Source organism: Mustela nigripes, chromosome 1, assembly GCF_022355385.1.
Source record: "Mustela nigripes isolate SB6536 chromosome 1, MUSNIG.SB6536, whole genome shotgun sequence".
Taxonomy (NCBI): Eukaryota; Metazoa; Chordata; class Mammalia; order Carnivora; family Mustelidae; genus Mustela; species Mustela nigripes.
In genome coordinates, this window is record NC_081557.1 from 84,270,043 (window position 1) to 84,289,207 (window position 19,165).

Here is a 19,165-nt window from a genome sequence, read left to right on the forward strand (position 1 = left end):
ACAGATACTTCAACTAATACTGTATTTGATGGTTATGACTTTAGCACATGACGGTAAAGAGAGTAAACGTGCTCTTTCCCGTTCTCTACACGCCCTTTCTGTGACAGACATCATTCCTCTTCCGTGGCATTGTCTCCTGGTCACTCCTCCTAAGCTCTTGGAATCTGAGTCATCATAAACACACTCTGCTGGCTGACAGAAGCTGGCAGGCGGGTTGGAGTCAGTTTACCGTGTAGGCTTCAGAGGACGTGTTTGTTCACATGGAGACTTGAGCGCAGTTGTCTTGTTCTGACTGTCATATCTTCAGCTGTCTATGGCCATTTATTAAAAACTGATTTTTTTGTTGTTTTTTTTTTTCTCCCTCAAAAGGTTCAACATACAAGTTTAGGGTCATTGCCATCAACCATTACGGTGAGAGTTTCCGGAGTTCAGCGTCTCGTCCTTATCAGGTGGCTGGGTTCCCCAATCGTTTTTCCAACCGTCCGATCACGGGACCTCACATCGCGTATACTGAAGCTGTCAGCGATACTCAGATCATGCTGAAGTGGACGGTGAGTGGGACGTCTTCTCTATCAAGACGCGTTCTTGTTTGGCCACGTTGGTGATCGACTTAATGGTCTCATGACCTGGTATTATGATTAGTAAAATGTTTTTAACTTTTAAGTATTTGGCCATGTTAACAATTGATTTACTTTTCTGGTGACACGATATGATGAATAGCAAATGTTTCTAACTTTTAAGTCGGGGAAAATTGAAGGGCACAGATACTTGTCTGGAAGCACATGTGGGTAAGTGAGGCAGGGCTAAAAATCAACTTGTCTCTTCAGCTCTCATCCAAGTGTTATCTTAATTATCCTTTCAGGATCTGTTTCTTCTGAACCAAATGTCCCTTTCTGCTTCTGAACCTTGTGGAAATATACTACTTTATTTTCGCTCAGCCCAACAGAAAAACTAAATGCGCTTAATACCTTTGATTACCTTTGAATTAACTTCAAAATGGCTGTTGAGGATGTTTGCAAAATGAAGCTAGAAAAAGATCACCACACAGATAAAGGAATCTTCATGGCTCTGAAAGTTACATATATTTTTGTCCTTACAAGTCTTTGCTTCTTTTTTTTAGTATATTCCATCAAGTAACAATAATACTCCCATTCAAGGATTTTATATCTACTACCGGCCGACAGATAGTGATAATGACAGTGATTACAAGAGGGATGTGGTAGAAGGTAAGTCCCCCGACAAGCTGGAGTCCCAGTAAAGAGCTTGGATGGAGGGGTTTCTAAATGTTCTGAGAACCATCATCCCAGGTTAGGGTAGAGAAAGCATGAACTGTTATGTCCACTATTACTTTGACTTCTTCCCAAAGAAAGACCATCTTTCCAATTTAATATATGTAGTAGTTTACATTTTGGTCATAGAAACAATTACCAAAGTATGGGGGAGATACTATTTGTCAGCAGTTCATCTGAAAAAGAATTCTGTTTTCTGTTTTATTTAAATGAATGGTAACCTGGGTATAAAAGTCACTTGCAACTGCTACTGTATTTTAAAAAATGTGTCTCAGTCCCAGTTCCACTGAAGTCTGTACAAGAACAAGTGCATCTTGAGCATGTAATCCGCTTTTAGAGATGCTGAGAAATTGGAATATACGTAGAGTAAAAACCAGCCGAGAGAGTGAAGGGTGCTGAAACTGCCTTTCCCCTGCATTTAAAATCTGATCCAGAACTTTGCATGTGGTCTGAAGGCTTCAGATGGTCTTCTGGCCACTGTCTACACTGGCCCCCAGTCTCGTGTACCCTTTCCCCACTCTCCCGCCGCCTACCATGTTTCTTCTGTGACACACTGGCCTTCTGAGTTTCCTTGTGTGCACCAAGACTTGTCTTGCCTCGGGACGATGACACGTGGCAATTCCTGCTACTTCCTGTGCTCCTCTTCCAGTGTCTTATTTAGGTCACTGCACTTTTCTGTTGTGTGGTTCAACATCATTTCCTCAGATAACACCCGCCTCTGTATGTGAGATACCTGGGGTGTAATTTCTAACTGTGGCCTTTATGGTTCTGTCGTAGATGTCATCATGGTTGCTGTGTAAGGAGCAGGTGTGTCTGTGTGTGTGTGGATATATGAAGTTATTTACTTAGTTTGTCTCCCTCACTAAATCTTAGCTTCTCTGTAGGCAAGGAGCCTTTGCTTCCCTTGCTATATCCCCAGCCCCTACAATGATGCGGTGTTCGGGATTTATCGAATGAAGGAACAATTGGGAGTCCAGAAAGAACAAGGGAATGTCTGGGGATGATGAGGCTGGAAATGGGGTGATAAACAAGTAACATGACAGCTGTCTTCACATCCTGACTGACTTAAGTGGAGGAGAAACTCTGCCATTTGGGGGAAGGGCAGCCAACAGGAAGTAGCATATAAGGAAGACCCCTCTGTGCAGCATTTTTAACAAAATAAGAAACTCCCTAATGTTGGAGCTCTTCAGTAGAAGCTGGAAGCTTATTTCTCGGTGGTGTCTTGGGAGGGGTTATTGTTTTGGGAGGAAGTCTTCTTCAGAGGGTTTTTTTGCACTCCAAGATTCTGACTCTGAATTGCTAACATCCCAAATGGGTCATGTCAGAAAACAGCCCTAGACCAAGGTTATTTTCATGTGACTTCTTGACATTGAATGCTGCCTATTGTTTTTGGTAGCAGTAGCCTTATAATTAAGTCAGTTTAAATATGCTCTATCAGGCTTCTTTAAATATTGAGGCATTCCTTTTAATGTTTATCTGGTGGAGTGTCTTTTGCAAAGTAGTAAAAGGTTATCATCTGAGTTTTAATACCTGGTACATAGTAGGCGCTCAGTAAATATTTTTTGAATCAAAGAGTGATTATTTCTCTTCATCTGGAAAAGTAGGAAGCAAATCAGTTTCTAAAATCTGCTTTAAACATGAAGAATTGAGGAAATGAGGTAAGAGACTTGTCAGTGGCCCAACTATTCTGTGAAGTTAGGATAGTTGCTGTCCTGAGGGAGAAGTGACCAGAAGAAGCATGCGGGGGTAGGGTGCCAGTATCGTTTCCTTTCTTGACCTAGGTATTGGCAGCACGGGTACGTTCAGTTCATGAACTTCAACAGACTATTCAGTTAGGGGCACTTTTCCATACACTCATTTCACTTTCTAGAAAGGCTATCCAAGAAGAAGAAATGGTTAAGAGTTGTTAGTCACTATTTGAGATTTGAGTCCCAGTGAGGTCTTCATTTTAGTTTAGCTGGGTTAGGAATGTAGGGCTGTCAGACTTTCATTTTTAAACTCTTTCGGCAGAAGTTAAACATTTGCTATAAAATAGTTCTAAACAAGGTAAATGTGAGTAAAGGGAACAACTCTCTCTGTCTCTCTCTCTCTTTCTCTTTCTCCATGTCTCTCTTTTCCCTACCTCACCTGGTTCCACTCTCTAGAAATATCCACCAGTCACCAGTTTTCAAAGGATACTCTCTAGTTAAATCTTTGAACTTCTGCGAGCTTGTGGGGTGTGAACACAGTGTGTGGAACTAAGAAATTACTTTATGGAAGCTTCTATATCCACTAGTAGTGTCTGCAAATGTGAATTTTGCCTTCTGGTTCACAGAAAACTTGTTTATAAACTCAGTAGACGAAGCAGTTAGATGTTTAAGTGGGCTTCACTGTGCTGTGTAATTTGCTTATTCCCTATTTTCAAGTTTATGCATTTGAAATTCTTTTTGTGGCAGTTTTAAACTATTGGGCTGTTCTCCCAAACCAAGGAACAAAAGTATTTACCCTTTGCACGTAATGTTCTCTTTAAAGTTTTAGATTACTTCTCTATTGACTCAGAATTGTTTAAGCTTTTGGAGAAAAAGTCTGAAATTCAATTACAGTGTTAAAGAATCCACTAAGAGCAATGATATTAAGTTATCCTATCTTCTGAATTAAGTTCCACATTGGGATAAACCATAAATGTTTCTGGCAGACAGTGCCTTTGTGATGAATATTTGTGTCTTACAAAGTTTAGTTTTAAATAAATGAAAGCATCAGGCAGGCATCCTAATCTCTAAGCCTGTTGCTTTGGTTTCTCACCTTTTCTAAAACATCCTTTGAGAATTACCCGTTTAAGCACATGTTGTGCTGGTTGGTTGACTTTCAACCTGATAATACACTTAGCTGTCTTATTCATCAATGATCAGTAAAGTCTCTTTCTCTCTACTAGTGATTTCTGTCATTTAGCCATTCAGAGAATTACCCTAACAGTGGAATCCTAATCTAACAAGATTTGTGTTCTTTTAACAATTTTCTCTCATTTATAACATATCAGAGGTGTAGTTTAATTCCATTTTGCCTAGGGCTTTGAAGGGAAAACTTCAAATCTGGTGTGGAAATTATTCGGGAGAATGTTTATAGTTAGGTGAGGGTAGGGTTGGGCAAGAAAGGACCCAAGGACAGAGAAAAAAATAGAAGTCTTTGAAAAAGTTTGTGGAATTTCAAAGTAGATCTTTTCGAGTCTTTGAGTCAAGGTTTTGAGTCAAGTTTATTGTAGGATCCTCTTTACACTTATAAAGGGGGCATAGAATTCCTTACTTCTCAAGCCTTTCGGAGTCCCTGGGTCCTAGAACAAGCAGATTATCTTCATGTAAACTGTGGGTCTTTATGAAAGAGGGATTTTGTGATGGTGACCTGCAAAAGGGGTTTTGTTTCCGGTTTGGAGTATTTTTGTCTGTGTTGAATTAGAAAGGAACCTAGTGCTCTTGGTCCTGTCAGCCAAGTAGATTTATACTTGGATGCTTGGTTTGGTTTTGTTTTTCCTCCCCCTTCAATTAAGTCTTGAATCAGTAGGTGGTATAGTTGAGTGTCTCAGGAACTGTGGAAACAGCTTGAAGAGGTATTTTCTAAGAGGGGTTAAAGGTGCCTGAAGAGTTCACTGAATCTGGCAGAAGTGTCCCTGTTTATTAATGTTCATCACATGCCCATGGGAGTGAACATGGTGAGTGATGCATTCAGGAGTGCTCAGTTGAAGAGTGTTTCTAGATGAAACACCAGCCATGTGCTGTGGATAACAAAATCATTCTGTTGGAGGTATTATGTGGCTTGGGGACCTTGACTCAAAAGAAGAGAAATAGTGGGAACAGGAACTCATAGGTTCCCCTTGTAGATTTTGCTTTTTGATGATTCTCAACCATTTATTCAGGCACATGCTGAGCTGTCCGTTCGTGTCACGTTCAGTCCAGTGGGATGGAGAGTTTCTCTAAGACCTGTCTTGTAAATAAATGGTCATTTGTCCTGGATAAGGCACCATTTGTGGATCTCGTGTACAGTATTCCTGTCTGGTGGACAGAGTAGATTGACTTGCTAGGCTAAAATGGGACATCAGAGGACTTGAGGGTTTTTGTTTTTCCTTCACCTATGCTTAAAGCCACCATGTATTTTATGAAAGACTCACCACTAACTATTTATAACAAAGCATAGTATTAGTACCAATGCACAGGTATGGCTTGAATTCAGTCTACCTCTTGTCCTTTGTTTCGTGGCCCATTAAAAAAATGCTGTTTATCTGGGGAGTATTACTAAAATACATCTATTAAGATGGTTTTCATTGCACAGACTGACTCTACGGTGATACATGCTATTCCAGCCTTGTTTGGAGATCACCTTGCAGGTCGTACGATACGTAAAACTTCTTTTATATTTTTTCTTTCTAGGTTCAAAGCAGTGGCACATGATTGGCCATCTGCAACCAGAAACTTCCTACGATATTAAAATGCAGTGCTTCAACGAAGGGGGAGAAAGCGAGTTTAGTAACGTGATGATCTGCGAAACTAAAGGTAGGAGAGGAAGGAGAGCTCAAGCTTTGTCCCCAGATGGTGCTGGAATTCCAAACTCTGCATTATTCCTTCTGACTCTTGATGTGTTTACCTAAGGAAGCGTCTGCTTTGGACCGTTCCCTAGTTGTAGGCATTAAGACCATCCCAACAGAAAGTAGAATATATTGGCTAAAGCACTTCTCTTATTAGTTTACTTAAGCATCGATTGTATTCATGAATTTCAGTAAGTCACTTCCCTTCTTTTTTCTCTGCACGAAGGGAGTAGAAGTATTTGCTGGATAATTTCTGCAAATTGGAATTGCTGCAAGAATTAGAAAACTTCAAAACAAAAGTATAATTTTCAGAAAGAGTGCTTTGTACGCTTGAAGTGGTTTCTTGCATGACAGTTATGCATAACACTGTCTACTTCTTAAGCATGGTGGCTAAGTTCAGCATCAGCCGTGCTAATGCTAGATTGAAATTCTTGACTTTGCCGATGTATGGATTGTGCAGTGTCTTCTGTGTTTAGGATGGCAGTGCTACACATGAATGATAGAAACAGCTACATGGCTATTTAAAAACTCATGTCCAGTCTCAGTTAATTGGACCAAAAAAGGGACTGTTTTAACTTGTGTCTGTTTTTAAGAACAAGAGGAAATTTCCCCAAATCCTCACCTATCCACCACACCCTTCTAGTCTTGGTGGTCAGAACTCAGTCCCACTGTGCTCCCCAGATCATTCCCTGGGAATGGAATGATTGACCAGGACCTACTCGAGTTGTGTGGGGTTTGAGTGGGCAGCTGAATGGAAGTGGGCTCTGCTAGTGGGCTCTGCTAGGCTGCTGAATGGCAACCTTTTGTGCCTGCGATAGGTGATTTTATGATGCTGATTTAAAAATGAAGAAAATAAGGCTCGGAAAAATAGAATTATAAAGACAAGATGTAGTTCCATCTTTTAATGCTAAGTCATGCGACTTTCTGCAGCAAAACCCACATATTAAATCTACCTTTAAGTCTATATATACACAGACCTCTAGATTTACTTTGGTTAGTATATATTTGATGGGATTTTTGTCCCAGTCACCATGATTGTCCACAAGACATTTAAGAATCTAGCCAGGCAAAACATAGACAACAGTGTAATAACTGTATTGTTTAAATAGTATTATGGTATAGCTGTGTCTATAATTGTATGCCTCGTTAATTGCTGGAGGAGAAGACTTTGCTGGAGAAGAAAAGTTTCTACCTACAGACTTCCAGATCACTGACAAATGAAAACACCTCTTTAAAACATTAGCCGTTCATACTGAATAACTTTCTCAAATGTATGACACAATTCCTAGCCTGTTTAAAGAGAGAACGTAGGATACACAATCTCTGCTTTTAAAGAAATGAGTCAAGGTTCTTGTTGTGAACAATGATTGTCTTATCTTTAGTCATTCAGTAAAGTTTTCCAGGAATGACAGAGGTGCTGAGGCCAGCCATTTCCCCCTGCCCTTAAAGATCATAGACTGTCATGATTTTTCTTTGGTTCTTTTATTTCTCATCTCACTTTTCTCGTTTCATGGTGTTAGCCTCTTCTTCTGCTGCTGCTGCTGCTGCTCCCTCCTCCCTTCCCCCATCCCCTCTGGCTCCTCCCCCCTGGCTCCTCCCCCTCCTCCCTTACCCCCTTCTCCCCTCCCTCTCCCACCCCCTCCTCCTTTTCCTCCTGCTCTTCCTAGTGCTAACTTTGTCTTCTTATTGCTGTTGATGTGTCTCACTCACCATCCACTACAGAAATTTTTAACTTTAGCAGAGACTGACAAAATCATCAAGCTTGGTAGAATTATGAATAAATAAAGAGTAAATGAAGAGTGAATAAAGCTGATGGACTTCCCCGTGGGTAATTGTGATCTTTAATATATGACCTGCAACGTCTATTTTGCCTCAGAAACCCATTTGTTTTCTTTAGAATTGGCAGGGTTCTTAGAATTGTCTAATCCACATCCCACCTGAAGTAGGAATTTCCTTTAGAGTCTCTGCCAACTATTTATCCACTTCTCAGGGTTAGAGACCTCTGTCCCTTGGAAGGTGGCCTCTTCTTTATGGATTCCTAGCTCTGTTCTGCATAATGGTGCTAGAAAGTTGAACCTGAAGTAGAATTTTTTAAGGACCGCTCTGTTCCACTGGGTCGTTAGGAGCCATAACAGGAAATATAATAGCTAATAGTAACAAAATGGATTGAACACTGCCGTGTGGCAGGCTCTATTCTAAGTGCTTTATGTGATTAACTCGTTTACTCTTCATTACAACCTTGCTGTAGAGATTTTATTTTTATCTCTAGTTCCCAGATGGAGAAACTGGTTCCTAGAGGTCAAGGTCATGCAGCTAGGGATAAGTGGTGGAACAGAATATGCCCTGGGCCTTCTGGTTTCAGAGAGCAGGCGTCAGCCACTGTGCTTTGCTGCTTTCTATGACATTTAAAGCATTAAGAACATATTATTTGAGGACAGAGAAAATGGGGTTTGAGTCCCACCTGTTATTAGCTTTTGTTGTCACTATTTTCCAGAATATCAACAAACTAGGATAAAGAACTGCATTTATGTGGACCCCAAAGGTCAATGGTTTTGGAATGCTTAATGTTAGTGGGAGGTTTTTGGAGTTGTATGTAATTGTTTGGTCCAAAGTCAGATCTTTTATCTCAGTCACATAAAAGAGGCATAAAGTATGTAATCTTGAATCCTACTCAGCTCAAAGTGTGTCATATAGAGAGGAGTTTCAGTCCCATCCGTAAGGTTGAGCAGGTAATCAGACAGCAGTTTGGGTTACGCCAAGGGCATTTCTTTCTCTAACTTTATGATTTCTCTAGTATTTGTGGACCGAGACTTCAGCACATCAGATTTTTCAGCTTTGGAGCCTCGCTGTGACTCACTGGTGGTCAGATCATCCCAGTAACAAGTGTAAACAGACTGGCCGTGCATTCCTACCCAGACCTCCTTCAGAGAGTAAACCATTCCACAGAGTCTGTATTCACCCTGACATCATGTTTTCCTTTGTATGTCAACTAGTGAAACGCCTCCCTGGAGCTTCTGAGTATCCCATCAAAGACTTGAGTACCCCTCCCAGTGCTTCAGGAAGTGGACGAAACGCCGGGCCAGCAAGCAGCCCCAGCAGAAGCAGCGACATGTTGTATCTGATCGTTGGCTGCGTGCTCGGTGTCATGGTCCTCATCCTCATGGTCTTCATTGCCATGTGCCTGTGGAAGAACCGCCAGCAAAACACCATACAGAGTGAGCCATTCATCATTTCCTTGTCTTTTTCTAAAGATGGGTAGGAAAATATTGTCCGAATCAATATTGATCCCTAATACTGTTGTGGGTTCGTGTCACGGTATAAAGTGCGTCAGCTACTCTGCAGTCAGGGGAGGTGACTTTAAGACTGTGCGAACTGTCAGCCAGAGCAAGTGGAGTGTCCCGTAAAATTGCCCGGTAGAAATAAACAGCAAAGCCAAAACCCGGCAGGTCTCTAAGTAAATAGCCGACTCTGTGCTGGGAAACTCTGGCTTTGTCAGACCACCAAAGAGCTCGAGTTCTTGAAGCATGGGCTTTGGAATTGTTGCGGGAACACCTCCGTACTAGTGCAGGTCTTGGCAAAAGGAGTAGGAAAGGCTGGAAAGAAGGGAGAGGAATACTTTTCTAAGTTACTTTTCTAAGTTTCTAAGTTACGGAATGACCTCAATTAAGGTTCTGTTTCAGTCCCTGATGAACCAGTACTGCTCCAGCCTGGCATCTCTTTCCCCCTACGTGTGTGTAGTAATGGGAGTGATGGTACCATATGAAAACAGATAACCTAGAACCCCTTTTCCCTCTTCTTTCCCTAGTCTCTCTCCTCCCCACCTTTCTTGTTTCTCCCAGCTCTGATAAGACAAGGGGATCGAATCAGGCAGAGACTTGAGTCTTTGGTGGAAGGAGGTTTTTTGGTTTCCCCTTTGACTCCAGAATAAGAGAATTAAAGGTAATAGCTCAGGGGGAAAGAAAAAAAGGTGATTTGTTTCTATTGAACTGGTGCTTTCTAGGAGATAGACAGGGAGAGAGGTGGTGGTAGGGGTGGTGATAGTCTTAAAGGGTTGGAGAACATTTGATTGAGTCTTTTTCTAAATTGTTAATCGTGTCATTGACTTTAATCGTGTGAGTGTACACTGAGTCATTAAAAGAGAACTAACTGCTGCTCTAGTCGTCTAAGCAAGCTTGATCTTGTTAAGGTCATTTTCCTTTGTGACTTGGTGATATGTTCAAAGATGGAAATTTATGGTAGTGATTTCCATTCAGTTATATTCAGAAGATACTCACTAATTGTCTTTAATGTGCCTGGCACGGTGTTAGACAATGGGGATACAAGAAGCTAAACCTGGCCTCTGCCCTGACAGCTTATAGTTGTTGGGGTTTTTTAAAGATTTTATTTATTTATTTGACAGAGAGAGAAAGAGATCACAAGTAGGCAGAGAGGCAGGGGGGTGGGGGAGCAGCCTCCCTGCTGAGCAGAGAGCCCGATGTGGGGCTCGATCCCAGGACCGTGAGATCATGACCTGAGCTGAAGGTAGAGGCTTAACCCACTGAGCCACCCAGGCGCCCCTATCAGCTTATAGTTTAGCGGAAAAGATAAGCAGGTATACCAACGATAACTCACCTGTGCAAGAAGTTGGGTAACAGGAGGAAGGACACCTCATCTAGTATTTGGCCTGCTCTAAGACCTTTGAAGAATTTATCAAAACTCTGCCAACAAATCTGTACAATTTAAGTGCTGTATTTTCTAAGGGCTGTTTCACTTTTTCTAAATATGTGTAGCAAGTGTGCCTCTGGAATTTGGAATTTTGAGGCAATTATTTAAGTGCTTTTCATAAAAGGAAATGGGATCATTAGCCTTTTGCCTTTAGTACCCCACCACTTCCACATGGGCTGTGTGAACCAAGGAGCCGATTATCAGTGAATGTGTACACAGCTCCATCCTTCATTTAAAAGTGTTGCTTATTACAATTTAAACTATCCTACCTAACATTTGCCTTTTGTTGTTGTTTTATAATTTCCCTCGGCACTTTGAAGTGTGTGGGAATTTAAACACTCTCTTTTAATGTTGCCGGTACTCAGATGGTTGCAACTTGCATGATTTATTATTTCTCTTGAGTAATTTCTCTCTGGTTAATTTCTCTTCCCACTAACAAGGCCTTAATTAACTCAGAGTTCCTAGCCGTCTCCACACAAGGAAAGAGCAATAACTTTCTTAAAGCCTATCTCATAATTAGACTTTAAGTGAACACATTTAGGGCATTTTATTTTAGTGTATTTATAGTTTCTTAGAGGTTTATTAATAAAACTGCCTAAGTAAGATTGTCTTTTTCATTATCTTACCCCCCCCCCCACCTTTTGTTCTCTCTTAACAGAGTATGACCCTCCAGGATATCTCTACCAGGGGTCAGATATTAATGGGCAGATGGTGGAATATACTACTCTGCCTGGCACAAATCGGATAAATGGGAATGTTCATGGAAGCTTCTTAAGCAATGGCGGTCTCAGCAATGGCTGCTCCCATCTTCACCATAAGATCCCCAACGGAGTCGGTGGAGTCATGAATGGGAGCTTAAACGGAGGGCTTTACTCAGGGCACACAAGCTCACTACCCAGGACACATGTGGATTTTGAACATCCTCGTCACCTAGTAAATGTAAGAGACCTAATTATAAATAAAGCCTCCCTATGCCCCCATGGTGCCGGGGAGCAAGATCAGGCTCAGCCTCCTTGGCTTTTGTCGATATAGAAACCTGGGTTTATTAGACTAAAAATAGTCTGTGTTACTGGCAGCGCCTTGATCAAGAGTAATCTCTGTAAGCATTCTATTGTCAGGTGATAGTTACATTCATCATCATATATAAATCATTGGTTTATATTTTAAAATTATTTCACAGTGAAAGTGGAATCCCACTAACGAACTGGATGAAGTTCTTCTTTTTTTTTCAAAAATTTTATTTATTTATTTGACAGAGAGAGAGAGAGAGAGATCACAAGTAGACAGAGAGGCAGGCAGAGAGAGAGGAGGGGAAGCAGGCTCCCCACCGAGCAGAGAGCCCAATGTAGGGCTCAATCCCAGGACCCTGCGATCATGACCTGAGCCGAAGGCAGAGGCTTAACCCACTGAGCCACCCAGTCACCCCTGAAAGTTATTCTTGAGAGTTTGAAATACCACTGGGCATAGAGTGGACCCAGTACTTTAAATTTGCTTTATTTAGAGTGGTCTGAAAACTCATAAGCTTTAGAGGAGCCAGGTAGATCGTGAACTTGAGCAAAGCAGGTGGAGGTGGTTGCAGCCCTGAGAGTTCTAGCTGCAGCTCATGCCAGTTATGGGCACACAGGACTGAGGGCCTGCGGTTACCGAGTTTTCTGATTTTTTTTCCCAAAATATCTTGTAAATCTAGGCAAAATTGCCAGATTTTTTACCTGTTGGCAACTACTTCCAGTTTTTGGAACCATTGCATAGGCCACGTGGAACCTATCTGCAGACCACCAGATTGTGACTTCCGACCTATAGTGAGTTTCTTTTGTTTGTTGGATCCCACGTGCAGTAGGGATGTTGCCTGTAAGATTTTGGCCTTTTATTTATTTATTTATTTATTTATTTATTAAATTAAAATTTATTTATATTTTTTAAAAGATTTATTTATTTGAGAGAGAGAGAGAGAATGGAAGTGCAAGGGGGCAGAGGGAGAGGGAGTCTCAAACAGACTCTGCCCCAAGTGCAGGGCTCAAGTTCACAACCCTGAGAGCATGACATGGGCCGAAACCAAAAGTCGATGTTTCACCGACTGCATCACCCAGGTGCCCCGGGATTTTTGCCTTTTATAATATTAGTATTCTTTAGCCACAAGGAGTGATAGACCTTGAAAAACGCTTTATTTCAGGGAGAATTCAGTGATACAGTTTAGTTTTTGAAATGGGAATAGAACGACTAACGTATTTTACGTTATGCTGGTTAACGAGGTTCTCCGCATTAGGAAGTTTGATTTATTACACCGTTTGGCTATGCATCCACATTATTTTTCAATCAAATGGGTGATATGTTTGGTTGCACTCATTGTGTAATCAAGCAGTCATTGACGTTTTTGTCATTGTTCTGATTACAGACAAATTTGCCATAACTCACAAAGTGCTAAAATCTGAAAAAGTTCAGAGTTTTTTCATCCTCAGCTTCAACAAAGATTTATTAAATATTGCATTTGGAGAGCAAAACTGTAATACATATTTGTATCTTAGAGCTGGGCATCTAATGGGTTTTGGGTGATCTATTTTTAGTGTATTGTAGAAAAATACCTAGTTTGCTTGAGTGCATCTCATTACCAAAAGAGAATAATGATTTCATTATTTTACGTGGAAAGACATGGCTTATATTCAGACTTCGTAAACTTTTTTAGTCACCTGGTCCAAACTACTAACAGTGTCCAAGAAACGAAAGGAGAGAACATTAAGGTTTGAATAGCACATGCTGTTTCCGTAAGAAGAAAAAAAATAAATCTGATGTTTGATTGAGGATTTGGACACAGCAGTTTGGGTTTTTTTGAACAATGAATTACTATTTAAATAATAGTTGCCCCTTCGGGTGTACAATTTTAGAGGCTCTCATCTGTGGTTTTTACTCATTAGTTTTCTTGTCTTTTCTGGATGGGAGGAAGTGGGGAAATTTTCAAAATACTGGTGATCATAAAAATCATCGAATTAACTTCGATGTGTTTGGTGATTCACGTAACACATTACCTACCCTGTAGGCTGACTTCATTTTGTGAAGCTTTGGAGCTTCTGCTCACAGACGGAACGTAACAGAAGCTATTCTTTCTCGCAATGTTTTCTTTAAAAATCCCTGTTGCTAGTTGGATCAAGAATGTTGAGGGACATTTTCAGTACTTTTGGTTTGCTTAGCTTCTGGCTGTTGTTATGAGATGAATGGAAATGGAAAGTATTCTGGGAAAAACAATTGCCTGAACTTTCCTTAACCTTGAAGAACTGCCCTGGGTTTGGGTGTACTGGAACAACCTCTCCCACCTTTATCAGACTCAGTTCTGCTGGTTTTTATCTGAAAGCAGAATTTTTATTCTGACCGAAAGGCTCGTTCAATTCTGAACTTCAGTTGTGGAGAACTCTTGACATTGTATATGTCAAGCAAGCGTTTTATAGTGAGGTATGTGTTAATCTGGGCATTTGTCTTAATTGCTGGGCAGTTTCCGCCAAAAGCAACATCAAAATATTAATCCTCCCCTCCAAGTCATTGCTGGCTGAGAATCTACTCCATCTGGAAAAATATAACATGTTTTAAAACTTAGTGAGTCAAGTGAACAGACCTAATCGAAATAATTACAGGAAAATGAAGATGGGTTTATCTTGTGACATCATTCAAACAGATTTCCACCCTGTTTCTCTAACTGGCATCACATGAAATCGTTCCTTAACTGCTAGAAAAGTAAAAATGAACAGGAGGTTCTAACTTACAGTGTATTTAGGACCCAGTAGGTTTGAACCACTGAAGGGGAAGTGACTAAATTTCTCCATTTCTTTGGCTCCTTTCAGGACAAATATACATGGAAAAAAAACATGGCAGTCAGCTTGTAAAGTGTAGTTTCAGTGTTGTATGGAACTCCCTTGTAACTATTGGTGAAGAATGATAAGCGTAACTTTGTTTGGGGGTTGGTTGAAATAGACTGTGTAGCTGTTTATCACTGGCCTGGCTTTTCCGTTTGGGGCTGTTCAGTTTCAGGTCTGTGGTATCTTCACGATGTGTGTTTCTCTTTTTCCCTGTACTTCCGTCCCTGACCAGGGTGGTGGACTGTACACAGCAGTACCCCGGACCGACCCACTGGAGTGCGTTAACTGTCGAAACTGTCGGAACAACAACAGGTACACGGCTCTGTGTTTGCGTGGGTTGCTGGGAGTATGGGGTAGGACTCTTGTTTTTGCCCCCTCCACCAAAGGAGGTTCTTGACAGTACCTAGCTATAAATCTCAGAATTTGGAGACTTAAGTGGAGGGCTGTTACTAATTTTTTGGCCCTGCTTTGTAATCTTCACCTTTCTGGGCCTTGGGGTCTTGAGATAGATGGACAGTATTAAAGATATTGTTTCCTACTGAGATATTATTAAAAGTTTTGATGTTTGTGAAATCTTTAGAGTCATTTCTATATACAGACTTTGTCTTTTTTCACCTGTTCTTTTCCACTCTGTGTTATGAATGAGAGTGTGTTTGAATGTTATGGGGCAGATAAATGTATAAAGTAATGTGTTTTCATAAATTTTCTTACCGGATTATTCAGTACCTTTTTTTTTTTTTTTTAATTCTTAAAACCTTGCGATAATTAAGTAGCAAAATCTCACTTTTTTTTTTTTCGAAGCTTTCTTTTAATTTGGGGGATTTGAAAAATCATTAAGTGACATGTGCATTTACAATATTTCACACAAGATAGAAAAATGTAGAGTAACATGTCCATTTCAATTTTGACAATATCCAGGAAGCTTTCAGGCTGCCTCTATACATAATAACTCCAAAAGAGTATCAGATATTCCATTGTATTAAAGTTGTGTCCTTCAGAAACCTTAGTCCTTTTTCTCCCGTAACAATGGTATTGGGTGACATTGTCTCAGAAGTCCTCCCCAGCCCTAAAACTCTACAATTTAGCAATTGTGTTAGAGTTAGTACATTAAATATAAGAATGGACTGGAGTTTGGGTATTTCATTATTGAAATGAAGTGGGACCTACATTTTTAAATCATTTACAAGGTTAAGAGCTGTGTCTGGAAGGTACCAAAACCAGAACTTGGAAGTAGCTGGTCAACTACAGATTGACCAGTACATTTCTCAGCGTGTGTTTTGAGAGTCACATAGCAAAAGCAATAAAACTTCCTGGAGATTTGTCCTTATCTTTTACTTAGCCCATCTTAGGGTGTCTGTGTTAGCAGGAGCTATCTGCCTATTTTGTGTACTGAGTTGTTTGTTACATTTTTAAAATTCTGTCTGACCCTAGCTAAATTCTAAGTTGTTTATAACATTGAAGCCATATTTTTGTCCTGAGCTGGCTGTAGGCTTTATCACAGTTTGTTAAGAACATGCTAAAGATGTTTCATACACCTGGTAAGTAATCGAAGAGACCTAATTGAGACAAATGGTATTGCCTAAAGACGTAATGTATTTTTCTATGTGATTCTTGTGGCCATCGGCAGATCTCAGTTCAACATTGGCATTAAAGCGATGTTACATGAGAACCTCGGACTTGAGAATAAGCAGACAGACATAGGATTTGCTGCTGCTTAAATCTGTAATCTTAGGGGAAAGTTACATAATCTCTCTGTGGCTATATCCTTATCTGAAAAACGGAAAATTGCCCTAGGAAATGTAAAATCACCCCAACATACTCTGATGATAGATTTTGGTAATTTGCTGCTAATCACGTCTTTATGACGAAGTTGCTATCCTGGTACCAAAAAGACATCCCATTTCCTTAAAAGAACTTTTATGAGCGGTATCTACCATCTTGCATTCATGGCCATTTGTATATTTGTGTGGGTGAATGTGTGTGTGAGTGAGTATATTTGTATAGTATTGGGAGGTTTTGTTATATGTGGTTTTTTTTCCCTTTTAAGATAATGGGCAGTTACAGGTCTATTAATTTTTTAAGTTGGTGACTTCTTGCATTTCATGTGTGGGGTTTTACTCTTACCTAGGAACATAGGTGTGTTCTCTTTAGTCTGAGAAAATCAGCTTCTGTTTGTCCCTGGCTTAAATTTACTTCTTTCCTACATGAGTGTCTGCCTGTTTAGGGCAAGTCTTGGCTTGCCTGCGTTGCCTCCACGGTTAGCCAGATGTCTTCTCTGGCTCCCACGAGCCATTATGTGATTTTAATGCTTAGCGATCTGCCAGATAAATATCAGTAAATACCTACCTTCAACTCTGGAAAACTGGAATCATTAAATGTAAAGCTTCTAACTCTTTTGACTTTGAAATCGAAAACAGCTATCTTTGCTCAAGAAAACCCCAACTGACAAAATCTGGAATAAGCTTTGAACGCTGAGAGGTGGAGAAGCACAATTTTAGTGCATTTACACTTTTTAGAATATTAACATCACTAACAGTACTTTTACATTTCTGAATGCCCGTTGAACTAAGGTGGACACACTTAGAGGCATAATTTCAGTTATGTTAGATGAGGGCTTACCTAGTAAACACGGGCGTGCCCATTTTATTTTATATCATTTATATTTTATATCGTTTTATTGTGCTTCTTTGCTTTATCGCACTTTGTGGATACTGTGTTTTTGTGGCCACCGTGTATCACGCAAGTCTGTCGATGCCCGTTTGCCAACAGCGTCTGCTCACTTTGTGTCTCTTTCACATTTTGGTAATTCGGGCAGTATTTCAAATTTTTTCCTTATTCTGTTATCGTAACTTCATCAGGGATTGTGACTCTCTGAAAGCTCAGATGATGGTTAACATTTTTTTTTTAAGCAATATTGTATTTTATTAATCGAGGCATGTATGTTTCAATAATAAAGGTGTGGGAGGGATGTGAGGGTTTTTTTTTATGTTAAGCAGAGGTGGGGATATTGGTTAAATGTTGAAAAACAGTGGGTTAATTGCATCGTATTTCTCTGGAAGATTTTTGAGAAGGGGAGCCCTGTATTCGAGAGATGTCTTTAGGCTTGATTAGTGGTAGCAGGACGCAGTGGGATTGCAGGGAAGAGACCAGCCTGATGGTTTCTGTAACGAAGACCCTAGCTTTCATGCAAGGAACAGGTGTAGGAAGGAAGAGATGGGGGAAGTTCTAGTGTGGGACTCTTTTTTTTTTTTTTTTTTTTAAGGATTATTTGTTTATGCAAGAGAGGGGTGGGAAGGGGCAGAGGGAGAGCGAGAGACAGAATCTCAAGTACATTCCCCACTGAACGTGGACCCCAACGTGGGTTTTGATCTCATGACCCTGATCATGACCTGAGCCAAAATCAAGAGTCAGATGCTTAACTGACTGAGCCACCCAGGTGCCCCTAGAGTGGGACTCTTTAGGACTTGGCCATTGACGGATAGGGATCTAGAAAAATAAAGGAGGTTCAAAATGAACAGAAAGTTTCAAGCATGGATGGCATGGTAATTGCCATGGTAATAGTCATAGAAATAAGGAACATAAGGGGCACCTGGGTGGGTCAGTGGGTTAAGCGTCTGCCTTCAGCTCAGGTCATGATCCAGGGTCCTGGGATCGAGCCCCATGTTGGGCTCCCTGCTCAGTGAAGAGTCTGCTTTTCCCTCTTTGTCTGCCCCCCCCCCCCAAGTTGTGTTTGCTCACACTCTCTCTCTCAAATAAATAAATACAATCTTGGAAAAAAGAAAGGAAGGAAAGACGGACAGATGGGGGAACTTAATAAAATGATGTATTGAGAAAAAGGGACGGATTTGGTTTTGGGCATTTAGAGGTCCAAGTGCCAGTCGGCTGTCTAAGCCAAGGAGATAGATGAAGGTGTTGGTGTTGGGTTCAGGGGGCAGATCGGTACTATGAGACATATTCAGGAGTCATTTGCATCTAAGTAATAGAACTTAAATATGGGTGAGATCTCCAAGGGCGACAGTAGCCATGGCTGATTATTTTTAGTTATTTAAGGCGTTGTTTTGCCCTATTTCATACTTACTTAAAGTGATTAGACATCCTTATTATAAGGTGGTCTCTCTTTAATTATTTTTTGCTTATGGGCTTGAAATGTCTTTGAGAAGGAGCACCTGAATGGCTTAGTAGGTTAAGCATCTGACTCTTGGTTTCAGGTCAGGTCTTGATCTCAGGGGCATGAGTTTAAGTCCCACATTAGGATCCACGCTGGGTGTTGAGCCTACATTAAAATAATAATAAATAATAATAATAATAACAATAATAAAAAGTGTCAGATCCTGGTGCTGTTATTTGAAATGTCTTTGAGGAGATGAGAAAGGGGTAGGATAGCATAAGGAGAGTGAAAGGAAAAAGCGTTCATTTATTCATTCAGCAAACATTTGTTGCAAGTATGTAGTAGGCTGGACACCCAGCTAGGTCCTGGGACATAGTAAGCAAACTAGGCATTGTCCCTGCCTGGTTTTGAGCTTATAGTTTGATGGGGAGACATACCTTTTTTCAAAAGGATACAAATAAATCATAAAAATAACTATATACTTAAAACTGGATGTTATAAAGCAAAAGTAAAGAGTGTATTAGAAAAGAGCAGCCTCCCCAAGCTTGTGATGTTTTGCTCTAAAGCTGTGAAGAATTTGTAAAACTAGGTGAAAGAGGAGGAGATAGGTTTAAAACTTTCCAGGCAAAGACAAGGTACCATGTACACAAAATCTGTAAGCAGAATGCCA

The 19,165-nt window shown here is 40.5% G+C and overlaps 1 protein-coding gene across 13 annotated transcripts in view; it reads left to right on the forward strand.

The window, feature by feature from the left end:
- CDON (cell adhesion associated, oncogene regulated) overlaps positions 1-19,165 on the forward strand; it is a 98,089-nt gene that overhangs the window by 65,597 nt on the left and 13,327 nt on the right. For all 13 annotated transcript variants that reach the window (XR_009406890.1, XR_009406881.1, XR_009406884.1 and 10 more), the window contains 6 exons: positions 370-551; positions 1,121-1,226; positions 5,687-5,809; positions 8,835-9,056; positions 11,204-11,484; positions 14,620-14,699. Coding sequence is in view for 9 of the 13 variants with exons in the window: in XM_059414236.1 (XP_059270219.1) it covers positions 370-551; positions 1,121-1,226; positions 5,687-5,809; positions 8,835-9,056; positions 11,204-11,484; positions 14,620-14,699 (994 nt within the window). In the remaining 4 variants the exon portion in view is untranslated. The remainder of the gene's footprint in view (positions 1-369; positions 552-1,120; positions 1,227-5,686; positions 5,810-8,834; positions 9,057-11,203; positions 11,485-14,619; positions 14,700-19,165) is intronic.